This window comes from Myotis davidii, unplaced genomic scaffold (assembly GCF_000327345.1).
Source record: "Myotis davidii unplaced genomic scaffold, ASM32734v1 scaffold599, whole genome shotgun sequence".
NCBI classification, from domain to species: domain Eukaryota; kingdom Metazoa; phylum Chordata; class Mammalia; order Chiroptera; family Vespertilionidae; genus Myotis; species Myotis davidii.
Genome location: NW_006290772.1, coordinates 988,255 through 1,000,943, shown reverse-complemented (window position 1 = coordinate 1,000,943; position 12,689 = coordinate 988,255). Strand labels below are relative to the sequence as shown.

At 48.2% G+C, this 12,689-nt stretch overlaps 1 protein-coding gene across 1 annotated transcript in view; it reads right to left on the bottom strand.

Moving 5' to 3' along the window:
• The window catches only part of IFT140 (intraflagellar transport 140), a 94,275-nt gene that overhangs the window by 70,182 nt on the left and 11,404 nt on the right, over positions 1-12,689 (bottom strand). The window contains exons 4-9 of the mRNA XM_006763928.2: positions 6,735-6,856; positions 6,410-6,552; positions 4,457-4,632; positions 3,273-3,364; positions 2,652-2,758; positions 1,813-1,958 (exon numbers count right to left, since the gene is read on the bottom strand). Coding sequence (XP_006763991.1) covers positions 1,813-1,958; positions 2,652-2,758; positions 3,273-3,364; positions 4,457-4,632; positions 6,410-6,552; positions 6,735-6,856 — 786 coding nt within the window. The remainder of the gene's footprint in view (positions 1-1,812; positions 1,959-2,651; positions 2,759-3,272; positions 3,365-4,456; positions 4,633-6,409; positions 6,553-6,734; positions 6,857-12,689) is intronic.

Sequence of the window (12,689 nt, the reverse complement as noted above, 5' to 3'; positions counted from 1 at the left end):
CTAGTGATGCACACTGAACACCAGGGGCCAGACGCTCAGTGCAGGAGCTGCCCCCAGCCCACAGGCCCCAGGCCAGCCAAGGCGGGTGTCAGCGGGGGGGCCCCCCATCACCCCACAGAGGGAGGCGACTGGCAGCAATGGCGGGGGGCAGGGCCGGCGAGCGGGCAGTGCCAGGCTAGCCAAGATGGGTGCCAGCAGGCCCCCCTCCTCCCGATCGCCCCACCGGTAGCCCCACAGATCGGCCCTGATCGCCGGCCAGGCCTAGGGACCCTACCCATGCATCCCACAGATCGGCCCTGATCGTCGGCCAGGCCTAGGGACCCTACCCATGCATGAATTTCATGCACTGGGCCTCTAGTTAAAAATATATTCAAAGGACTAAAAGAAATCAGGCTTAAAGAAGTAAAGGAAGTATGATTCAATGTCTCACCAAACAGAGACTATCAATAAAGAGACAGAAATGATCAAAAAAGAACCAAATACCCAGTAGAAATTAAAACATATGTCAACACAAAAACTTGTACATAAATGTTTACAGCAGCATCCTCATCCTATATAATAAAGAGGTAATATGCAAATTGACCATCATGCCATCACAAGATGGCAGCGCCCGGGGGGGTGGGGAGGGGCACGAGGCCAGCTGCTCCATGCCTGCCGCTGGATTCCCCTCAGCCCTGCTGGGGGCTTTGGGTCCTCCTGACCCCCCACTGACTGACAGCTCACCCAGGCTTCTCCAATGAGCTGCCCATTCCTCTCTTCCTCCCTCTCCCGAAGCTGAAGCCTGACTGTGGTGTCCAACAAACTGGAAGTTATAACTCATGTCATTGAGAGTATCCTCTGTTCCTCAGCCAGGGCGGCCGCTCCGCACTCCTGCCACAGGAGTCTCCTCAGCCCCACCAGAGCCTTGGGTCCTCCTGCATCCATCCACTGACTGAGGCTCAGGCAAGCCTCGGATGGCGGCTGCGCAGGGCTGAGGCGCAGGTAACCAGGGCCGGGCCGAGGCTTGTGCTGCTGGCAGTGGCAGCAGCAGATGTGTGATGGGGGCATCACCTTCTTCTGATGGCTGGGTTGCCTACTGCCCCTGAGGGTTCCCTGACTGTGAGAGGGGGCAGGCCGGGCTGAGGCCATGAATTTTCATGCACCGGGCCTCTAGTTATTAATAACAGTCCAAAAGTATGAACAACCGAAATGTCCGTCACTGGATAAAAGGATAACAAAGTATGGTCTATTCAGACAGGGGGCTATTACTCAGCCATAAAAAGGAATGAAACACTGACACATGCTACAGTTGGGATGAACCTAGAATATGTAATGCTCAGTGAAAGAATCTCATATCCAAGCATATTGAGTGTGATTCTACTGAAGTGTCCAGAATAGGCAAATCCACAGACACAGAAGGTAGATTAGTGGTTGCAGGGCTGGGGGAAGGGGAATGACTGCTAATGGGTATGAAATTTCTTTCTGGAACGATGAAATGGTTCCAAAATGTATTGTGATGATTAAAAAATTCTGTGAATATACTAAAGACCACCTGGTACATTATGTAACCCAATAAAGCCATTTTAACATAGACAGATAGACAGACAGACAGGAAGATGAAGGATAGCGATAAAGGGGTGGGTACAGAAAGTAAATATAGATTACTACAGATCCACAATCCCTTTTCTGCAATTCTGAACTCCAAAAGGCCTTTATTTTTATATTATAGTCTTTTAAACTGAATAACTTACAATGATAGGTACAAAGTCAATTACTTCCTTCACTTTTGTAGGGCACAACATGAGTGTATCTGATACCCTGGTAGAGTTGTACCTTTATCTGCGTGATGTTCCCTTCGAGCTCAGTAGGGGTCTGAAGGGTCCACATGTCTTTGCCCTCCACTCCCCGGATGCTATGGGGGCCTGGCACTTTCTTCCACATGGCTACTCGCCCTTTATCAGTGCCCGCTGCCAGAAGACCTACACGTAAAAACCGAGTCCACAGTCATTGACTTGAAAAGGGATTAGAACAGCAGCAAGCTCCCTTCTCTGACCACCCTCTCTGAAATGCCAGTCCGTCAGCCCTCTACCCAGCAACTCTCCAGCCCTCGCCTGCCGTATCTTCCTTCGCAGGAACTGATGGCTGACTACCTGGCGATACAGTGGGTGCATGTGCGCATGTGATTGGTGGGGGTACTGATGCTGGTTCTTCTTTTTCTCCATGAGAGCGGAGGCCTATCTGCCTGCCCATCTGCGTCTTCAATGCCAGAACAGCACTTAGCACTCAGCAGGCACGAAATAAATGCCACTCTGGCTCATCTCCTGTTCTGTCTTCCCTGTGTGTACACTTATACACATACATACATACATACATACACGTATGTATATATATTTCTAAAGTTTCCCACACTGTCTTTTTCTTGGTGTTTGGGAGAGCATGGAGATCAATTGCAGACAGCCAGGTTGGTCACACTTTGGACCAAACTCTTGACCTTCATGTGGGATGAAAAGCTTCACTGTTACTTTCTCATTCTTGACTGATTTTATTCAAATGACTTGACAGTTATAACCGAGTTACCAGCCTTTAAATAGCCACCATCATCATTTTGCAGCCAAAGAGCAAAGCAGGAGGTTGGTTCTCCTTCTCCCTTATGCCAGCCCGAGAAATCTCACCTTTGCTTTTACAGTAAGAAACACAGTTTATATTCTCTCCTTTTTCAAAGCCGAACTTCTCCTCTGGACTCAGCACGTAATTCTCTCCTCCTTCTAAATCCCAGAATCTACAAGGGAAGGAACAATGCTCGCTAAGGAGACTGCCAGTGCACTGCCCTCGGCTCTGAGGGGCTTGTCCAACTCGCCGAGCGAGCTGTAAAATCCAGGAAGAAGTCATGGCCCATTGGACTCTGACATGACAAGCAGGCCGTCATTACATTTAGATCTGCTTTGTACCCTGTTCGTCTTCAAAGGAAGCAGCTATTAATAAAAGAGGGTCCATGTGTGACAGACACCAGGTCACGATGAGAACAAAAGACCTGAACCACACGCACCCAGGGGAGCCGCCAGCGTCATGTGGAACCACAGCAGCGAGAAGCAGGCGCTCACAGACACCAGGCAGAGGGACTCCACAGGCAGACGGGACAGGTCCACCCGGCGTGGGGGCGGGGACGCCTGGGTCTCTAATGTGCTCTGTTCTCTGATCTCGGAGCTGTTACCTGGGTGTGTCCAATTTGTGAAAATTCATCACAATTTGAGACTGACTTTTCATCCCACAATCCCTGGCGTGTCCAGTCTCACCTGAGGGCTGCCTCCCCGATGGCGGTCACCAGAAGGCTGCCTTCAATCAAAGCGATGTCTGCCTGGTGACCCGTTTTCCCACTCAGCTTTACCTGAATAAGGAAAAACAACCCGAAATGAGCATGCCGCTTTGCTGGGGCTGTGTCCCTGCCTGCGAGCCTGGACTCTGTCTGCAGTGACTTCCTGCAGACTCAGCAGTAACGGAGGTGCGAGGTGACGATGATCAGCTTTCCAGGCTGCACAGCCAGCGCTGACAGCCGCCCTTGCACACTAAGTGGTTAATACAGCGGCTGCCGGCGCACGGCACACAGCCCATTTCCAGAGTGACTACCAAGCTGAGCCGAGGACCAAGGTCAGGAACCACCGTGCCCTCCAAGGCAGGCATCACACCCGTTTTGCAGTGGCTCAGGGGGAACTTGAACCCAGGTCCACGTGATTGATCGACCATGTTTTCAACTGCTGTGCTCAAAGATACACAAATGACCAAACAAATACCAACTGATAAAAAGATCAATCCATTCCACAATCTATGAGTATCTTTAGGGGAAGTTCAGAGTTCTCTAAGGAACATGGGTTCCTCTGGTATAAACCAAGAAGCTAGCAGGAGGGCAGCGATGAGCAGCACCTGACAGGACAGGGGTGTCCTCCTGGCGCTAGGGCCCGGGGCTGATGCCGCGAGGCACCTTCAAGGACGTCAAGGTATAGTCTCAGTAGCCACAGTGGAACACCTGCTGAGGGATAGACATCCCTCCGGTGAAACAACGTGCCCGTGTGCCTGGGGCAGCTGGGACAGCCGCACATGGGGGGAAATCCCAAGGCTGTCAATGGTGAGTGAGCCCCCTCCAGGCCTTGTCTGCACAGCCAGGAAGCAGGGCGATGCCCTTCCCCACAATTCCATGGTGGAGGTTGAACAAGCTGCTGCAAAGTGAGCGGTTATTCTCACGCCCGGGTCTGTAGGCCGCCAGTGAAGCGATCCTGGAGGGCGCAGCCCGACTCACCTTGTCTGTCCACTGACGCCAGAAAAATCTTCACTCTCACTTCCCCTCACCTGAGCGGAAGGTCGTATAACATATCACGGTACTAAACAGCTCTGGGAGTGGCCGTGAAACAGCTTTGCTAAGGAACTGGAAAGGGTGATTAATCAGGTCAGGAGAACCCAGCCGGGGCCCTGCCCCTCTGCCCACCTTCATCACTTCTTCTGCTTTGCCCTCAGGTGTCACCGAGTACAGGGACAGCAGCAGGTTCTCCGTGACCACCACCAGCGCCTCCCTCTTCTCGAGGTAGAAGAGTGTTTGGATGGAGCTGTCTGTGGACGCCAACTGAGTGGTCCTGCCTTTCTCGTCCACGTAGTGCACTGTCCCTGAGGGCAAAGGGGACCGTCACCAGCAGTCCATAGGGAGCGTTCTCAAAATAAACATCTTCGTTATAAAAATTTGCAAAGAAAATATTTCAAAAACATCTGCATATGACCTCACAGGCTGCCATCTCAGGAATACGTTCAGCCTTGACACCTGATGCCTCAGCCATCACTACCTCCACCAAACCAACCTCAGAGGATTCAGACTTACACTGATGACCGCCTGACCCGCAGCCTCGGAACTCTTTGTTCATCCTGGTCCCCTAACATGAGGTGCTCATCTGTCACCCATGCACCGAGGCCCTAGGTTGTGACCTGCCCTAGCCCTAGGTCTGTCCCCTCCGTCCCGTGCATGGTTGGTTGGCTGTTTTTCCCTAAGCTGCAGGGCCTCTCCAGCCTGGAACCCCTCCTCCTGTCCACCCTGAGCGTGCCAGTCCCTTGCCCACCTCCTGGTTTCTCTCCCAGCTTCTGAGCGTGGCAGGTGGAACCTCCTCCGGGATCCAGTTCATTGCTGCTGCTCTCTGGAGTCTCCTCATCTTATTCCTAATAGGTAACTTGTTTCCTATTAAACTGAAAGTTCAACGTTCTCTAGAGGCTAATTGCAACAACAACGAGCATCTACTCAGCACGTATGTGTGGCAGGCTAGCTAGGTGATAAGCACTCACATGTGTATTAACTCCACTCTGTTTCCGGCGAGCTCTCGCAGCAGGTACTCTGACTATCACTGTCTCCGTTTTACACACTAGGAAGCCGGGGCACACAGATATGAGATAATCTGCCTTTGAAGCCCAAGTTACCGAGTGGAAGGAAGAGCTGACACACAGCCCTCTTCCAGTCGCCAACGTCTCTCCCTTCATGCATCTCTTTCCACACCATCTTGTCAACTCTTCCTCAGAGGCCCCTGCACTGGCATCTCCCCTCCCTGCACCCCCATGGCACTGTGCGCGCTCCAGGTCCCTGCGGTGACCTCCCTGGATTCCCTCAGCACGGTCTCTTTATCCCCTAAATGTAAGGTATCTTCAAAGTCCCAGCCCCTTCCAGCTCTCCTCCGCTCTCCTCTCCCTGTCATGCTGACACATCCTCCTCAAACTTCACCGCCTTGTGCAAGCCTCATTTCCTTGGCCTCTTCCTCACAGCAGACACACACTTGTGAGCGTCTCATGTGACTACAAAGACTCTAGTTTTCTCTTAACTTCATATTGCATGTATCAGCTGTCACCAGGGCAGCCTGTCTCACTCTTTATGCTAAGGAGGAGTTGTGCTCAAATCACTTAATGTGGGCCACTCATGAAGGCTGGCTGGTGACTGCAGGCTGGAAACAACACCCACCCATCCTGCCTGGCCCATGTGGCTCAGTGGTTGAGTGTCAACCCATGAACCAGGAGGTCACCGATTGATTCCTGGTCAGGGCCCATGACAAAGTTTTGGGCTCAATCCCCAGGAGGGGGCATGCAGGAGGCAGCCGATCAATGATTCTCTCATCATTGATGTTTCTCTCTCTCTCTCCCCCTCTTTCTTCCTCTCTGAAATCAATAAAAATGTGTTTTTGAAAAGCCTCCAAACAAAAATAAAGCTCAATTTGTCTCTAATCAGAACTAAGTGGAGCCATTCTTTGAACACTGGATAAATAACTGCAAAAAGCTGGCGAATGCATCACTCTGAGGTTGGCACACACGCAGCCTGTAGTTTTATGCAGAAACACCATCTATTTGTTTTATATCCTTATTAGACGCCCTGGAAAGGCTTCCGTGTCCTAGAATCCCAAACGAAGCTTCTTACCATCCATCAAGCTGACAAAGAATGACAGTCCCTCTTGAGATCCCATTTTCAAGAAACTTCCAAAGCCACTTTTCCTCCAGTTAAACATGTCCAGGGCTTTCTCGTCTCCGCTCACAGCTGCCTTTGCCAACTGAACGAGGTCCCTGAAAGCAAATACGACCCAGAACATCAGGATTCCTTGTTATTCCTCGTAGGAAGGTGCTGTCACTACAGATGCTGAGAGCGGCTCATTGCTATGATCCGTCCAGTGTGTCCGGAGGAGCCATACCTCTGCTCATCCCCCCAAAGGATTTAAACTCAGGCCACTACGGAAGCTCATACTTACTCGCCAGGTGGGGGGAGCCGGAAGATGCAGTGAGTCAGGTGTCTTCCGTATTCATGTTTCAGCAGGGGTGTCCCTTGTACTCGGCCCCTTTGATCCAACCTCCATACGAGCAGGACACCAAGCTGGAAAACCCATCATGTGGAGGAAACGCATTCTTACCGAGTGACTGGTAAAGGCAAGAGTTACACTGTGCAATAGAACACATGCTAATTTCCCTCTCTCTCTCTCTCTCTCTCATTTTAAAAAAAAACTACATGTGCACCATGACAAATACAAACAATTCAAGTGTTCAGTGAAGGAACCAGAAACTTTTCCATGTACCCCCTCCATCCTTACTCCCTGGAGATAACAACTGTCACATTTTTAGTTAAAACCAACTTTTAAGTTTAGAATAGATTCAGATTTGTGGAATAGTTTTGAAAACAGTTCCAATAAATTTCATACCCCCACCTAATTTTTCCTATCATTAGATCTTACATTGGTGTGGTACAGCCCTCAGATTAATAAGCCAATATTGATACATTATATTAACCAAAGCCTTTGTTCAATTTCGTTAGTGCCTCCCTAATGTCCTCTTCCAGCCCCAGGGTCCCCTCAGGACCACGTGATGTTTGTTCTCCTGAGGCTCCTCTGGGATGAGACCACATGTCAGACTCTCCTGTTTTTTGATGATCTTGACAGTTTTGAGGTCTATTAAGGGATTGTGTGGATTGTCCCTCCACTGTGATCAGTCGTTTTTCTCATTGTTGACTGGGGTTGCAGGTTTTGGGAGAAGAACACAGATATAAAGTGCTCTTCTCGGCATATCGGACCATGGGTCCCTGCCATCACATGACTTGTCTCTGTGACACTGACCCGGATCTTCTGGCTGAGGTCATGTTTGTCAGGTGTCTCCACTGTGCAGGTCTCCCCCCACCCCTCTATCCTGCACCGTTTGGAACGAAGTCACTATGCACAGGGGAGGGGAGTTACGTCTCACCTTTTTGACCATGAAATGTCTACATGAATAATTTGGCATTCGCCGAAACCGGTTTGGCTCAGTGGATAGAGCGTCGGCCTGCAGACTGAAGGGTCCCAGGTTTGATTCCGGTCAAGGGCATGTACCTGGGTTGCGGGCACATCCCCAGTGGGAAATGTGCAGGAGGCAGCTGATCGATGTTTCTCTCTCCTCGATGTTTCTAACTCTCTATCTCTCTCCCTTCCTCTCTGTAAAAAATCAATAAAATATATATTTAAAAAAATAATAATTTGGGATTCTTCGGCACAGGGAGACGCCTCTTCCCCACCACTTATTAATTCAGTCATAGATTTATATCAGTATGGACTTATTTTCTACTTTGGGTTATAATCTAATACTGTTTTATTTATTTTGTTGCTCCCGTTCTTCCAGCTTCGGCCATTGGGAGCTCTTTCGGCTCGCTCTGTGAGCACTTCCTTACTTCCTGCCACTACAGATTCTCTAAGCTCACTCCTGCTCCAGTCCTAGAATCAGCCATCAAGGAGCCCTGGTTCCCTGTGTTGGAGGAAACCAATAGAAACCAGGATCTGGGTGCCAGGGGTATTGTATGTTCAATTTAAACACCACCAAAGTCTCAATCAACAGCAGGGAGGAGACAGCTGCATTGGAACTGGTCTAGGAGGCTCCTCGACCAGGGATGAGAGCTAAGCCATGCACATGGCAGTATTTCCATCTGAATCTGTCTGCCAAGCGCCTGTGTTTTGATGCCTAGACATTCCTCAAGGCATGTTTCCTCTTCAAGATCAGTGGATGTTTCAGCAAACAGTACGCTCTTCCTCCCACCCTGCTTTCAATTAGCATGGATTCCAACATCCCCACATGCTGGGTAAATCACTTTATTGTACATAGGAATATGGTCTTCCAATAAGGTTGACTTTAAAAACAAATTATACAGTAAATCTCTAAGAAAAGTGATGGAAGATTGAAAATAGTATGGAACAAATATATATATTCATATATATTACGAACAGTATATATTATCACACTAATTCTTGACTTTGCCAGCTTTATGAAGAATAAATGCATTACTGGTTCCTTTAGTTTCACATCCATAGTGAAAAAGAAAACGAAAATGTTTCCTTCCCCAGTGGCCCAGCCTCGCCCCTGGAGAACCATGCTGTGGGATGTTGTGTGTCTGATGGTGTATGATGCGTACATAACACTTATAGAGATGTCCCTTTGCTCTGCCCTCCAAGTGCAACCAACCAGTACTTATTCTTTAACGTAACAATGAACTTCATAGATTAGCAGGTACAAGCTTCTAACTGGCAATTCCTGAATACAATGAGGACATACTCAGCATGTCCAGTCTTCTAGACTGTTGTTTTGAGGAAGTTGTTCTGAGCCCCTGAGCCCCGGGAGCAGTGATTTCATGTGTGATTGTACACCCCTTTGTGTTGACAGGATAGATGTAGCACCACAATCACTGATTCCCGAGGAGGCAATGACTCAAACGCGCTTTGTGTCAAGTTCTGGCCAACCGGCTGGAAATGCAGCACAAGGTGGCGATTTAGAGGTGAGCTCTGAGATGTCCTGTTTCCCTTGTGGCAGCCTTGCTCCTCATCCCAATTCTAAGTGTTTTTTGCACCTCTCACTACTACTGCAGGGCAATTCTTTGTGTTCAGAGCTTTTTCTTCACTGTCATTCCTTCTGAGTTAGAATTATTTCATTCACCGTAATTTTTATTTTGTTTTTATTTTTATTGATTTTAGAGAGGAAGGGAGAGGGAGATAGAAACATCAATGATGAGAGAGGATCATTTATTGGCAGCCTCCTGCATGCCCCTTACTGGGGATTGAGCCTGAAAACCAGGCATGTGCCCTGACCAGTAATGGAACGGCGACCTCCTGATTCATAGGTTGATGCCCAACCACTGAGCCACACTGGCTGGGCTCATTTACTATAATTTTATACAGTAAGGCTCTAAAGAAAAGTTACCCACCAAAAAAGAAAAGAAAAAGAAAACAAAAGTTACCCCAAAGATGAGAATTAGCCCTATTTGTGAAGAGCAAGAGTTGAACGTATTAAGGAACTGATGTGAAGTTAATAGTGTTTTAGATTCGATTATTGTCGACATGCTGTCACTTCAAAGAACAGGTCATCCTGCTAGGTTCTCTAATAGTTTATGCTGACAGTAGGAACTGACTTGCCCTTTGTCCTGTGTAGATTTACTGGTTCCTACACTTGGCTCAGTGAAAGCATACAGGGAAATAAGACCTGGCCCACATGACATTCTCTCCACTTCATTACTGATGGAACTGCTAATGGACACTTCACGGATCTGCCCAGTGTCCCTTTCCTAGGGATCTCCCCACCGCCCTGGCCACTGCTGACTACTGCACATGTGGGCACTTGGCCTGAGCTGAATTTGGGCCAGAGGAGGAGGGAAAGGTATTCTCTGGGTGGGAACTGAAACGAGAGCAGGTGATTTCGTTTGTTTTCATCAGCTAGAGGTTCTGCCTCATGGACAGAATGGGTCAGAGAGAGAGAGAAAACTTGAGCAGGACAGTACACAGAAAGGTACAGAGCTGGCAGACAGCTGTGTCTGTCAGCACCTCACTCTTTGTTCTAGACCAGTGGTTCTCAACCTTCCTAATGCCGCGACCCTTTAATACAGTGCCTCATGTTGTGGTGACCCTCAATTTCATTGTTACAAATTGAACATAACTAAAGCATAGTGATTAATCACAAAAACAACATGTAATTATATATGTGTTTTCCGATGGTCTTAGGTGACTCCTGTGAAAGGGTCGTTCAACCCCCAAAGGGGTCGCGACCCACAGGGTTGAGAACCGCTGCTCTAGACCAGCCGTGGGCAAACTGCGGCCTGCGGGCTGGATTCGGCCCATTTGAAATGAATAAAACTAAAAAAAAAAAAAGACCGTACCCTTTTATGTAATGATGTTTACTTTGAATTTATATTAGTTCACACAAACACTCCATCCATGCTTTTGTTCTGGCCCTGCGGTCCAGTTTAAGAACCCATTGTGGCCCTCGAGTCAAAAAGTTTGCCCACCCCTGCTCTAGACGGTCATGAAGTCAGGGTGTTTCCATCCCTGGAGACCCCGGCCTCAGATTAAGTGCACGGTCTTGCTTCAGCCAGTCTGGCTTGGTTTCACTGGTAACCAACCTACCTAATGCAGGGTCTTTGGTGGAAGACCCAAGGAGACCCTCCGCCAAGCCAGTGCATTCAGTGGTGCAGCATTCCAAGTGCTTATACATTTGTTATGAATTACTTTCCTGCTTGAGCCATTCATTCATTCATTCATTCATCCATTCATTTGGTTAATCCTCACCCAAGGATATATTTTCCATTGACTTTTAGAGAGGGGGGACGGAGAGAAAGAGAGAGAGAGAAAAACATTGATGTGAGAGAGACACATCAATTGGTTGCCTCCTGCACATGCACCATCTGGGACTAGGGATCGAACCTGCAACACAGGTACATGCTCTTGACTGGGAATCGAACCTGAGACCCTTCAGTTCTTGGGCCAACACCAGCTGGGGTGAGCCCACTATTAAATTAAGACCAGCATAGTCTAGATTTTCTTAGAAGGATTAGGTATTTCTGCTCTTAAGTATTTTGACTCATAGAACTTGGTCAGCAAACATATCCAAGTTTAGTTCCATGCCTAAGTTAATCTATTTTGTTAGTGTGTGTTTTTTTTTTAATAAAGTCAAAATGAGAATAATGCAATGCAATCATCTTGAAATCTTTTATTCCTACCGGGAATTTGCAGAGCATTCCACAGCAGGGAGGTAGGAAAGGTCACCAAGGGAATCAGAATCTGGGGACAGCCATGTCTTTAGGTGGGAACTAAGTAGAAAAATCATCAAGAAAAAAGGAACAAGCTAATAAAAGAATGTGCAAGTGATGTGACCAGAAAAGGAAATGTCAATGGCTCTGGTAAGTGATGCTGATCCTCAATATTAAGAGAAATGCAAACTAGAACATGACTGGGGTGCCACTTCTCTAGGCAAAATTCTGAATTCGGACACAACGCTCTGTGAGAAAGCACATGCTAGTGCGTTGGTGTGAACTGATGCAAGCCCCATGGAGGGAGGTTTGGGAACATCCACCAAACCGCAGGCGCACATGCCCTAAGGCTCTGCCACCCCACTTCCAGGAACTTCTCTGAACCTCCACATGTGAGAAATGACAAAAGCATGAGGTTAGCCACTGTGTCCCTGTCTGTTTAGCAAGACTGGAAGCCGCTGAAATGTTTATCAACAGCGGCTGGTGAAGTCATATCATGAAGGACAGGTTAAAAGAAAAGAAGGAAGCTTGCTGTTTACCACCATGGAGAGATCTGGAAGACACAATGGAAAATGAAAAAGACAAGAGACAGAAGAGAAGCTCGATATCACTATGTGAAAGGAGACAAGATCCTTTGTGTGCTATCTGCAACCAAAAGTGTTTCATCTAAAGCAACAAGCAAACAAATCTAAACTGAGGGATATTCTACACAATAACTAGTCTGAACTCCTAAAACGGTTGATCCTTATTCTTAGGGATTGATGGCAAAGTAGTTAGGGCTGAATGAAGTATGATGTCTTTGACAAACTCTCAAATGATCAAGGGGGGAGGTAAATATATAGATACTAGAGCAGTGGTTCTCAACCTTCTGGCCCTTTAAATATAGTTCCTCATGTGGTGACCCAACCATAAAATTATTTTCATTGCTACTTCATAACTGTAATGTTGCTACTGTTATGAATCGTAATGTAAAAATCTGATATGCAGGATGGTCTTAGGCGATCCCTGGGAAAGGGTTGTTTGACCACCAAAGGGGTCACAACCCACAGGCTGAGAACCACTGTATTAGAGGCCTGGTGCACAAATTCATGCATGGGTGGGGACTGGCCAGCCCACCCCTGATGGGGTGGGGGAGGCTGATTGGGGGCGGGGCCGGCTGGGGGCAGGGGCCACCGGCAGT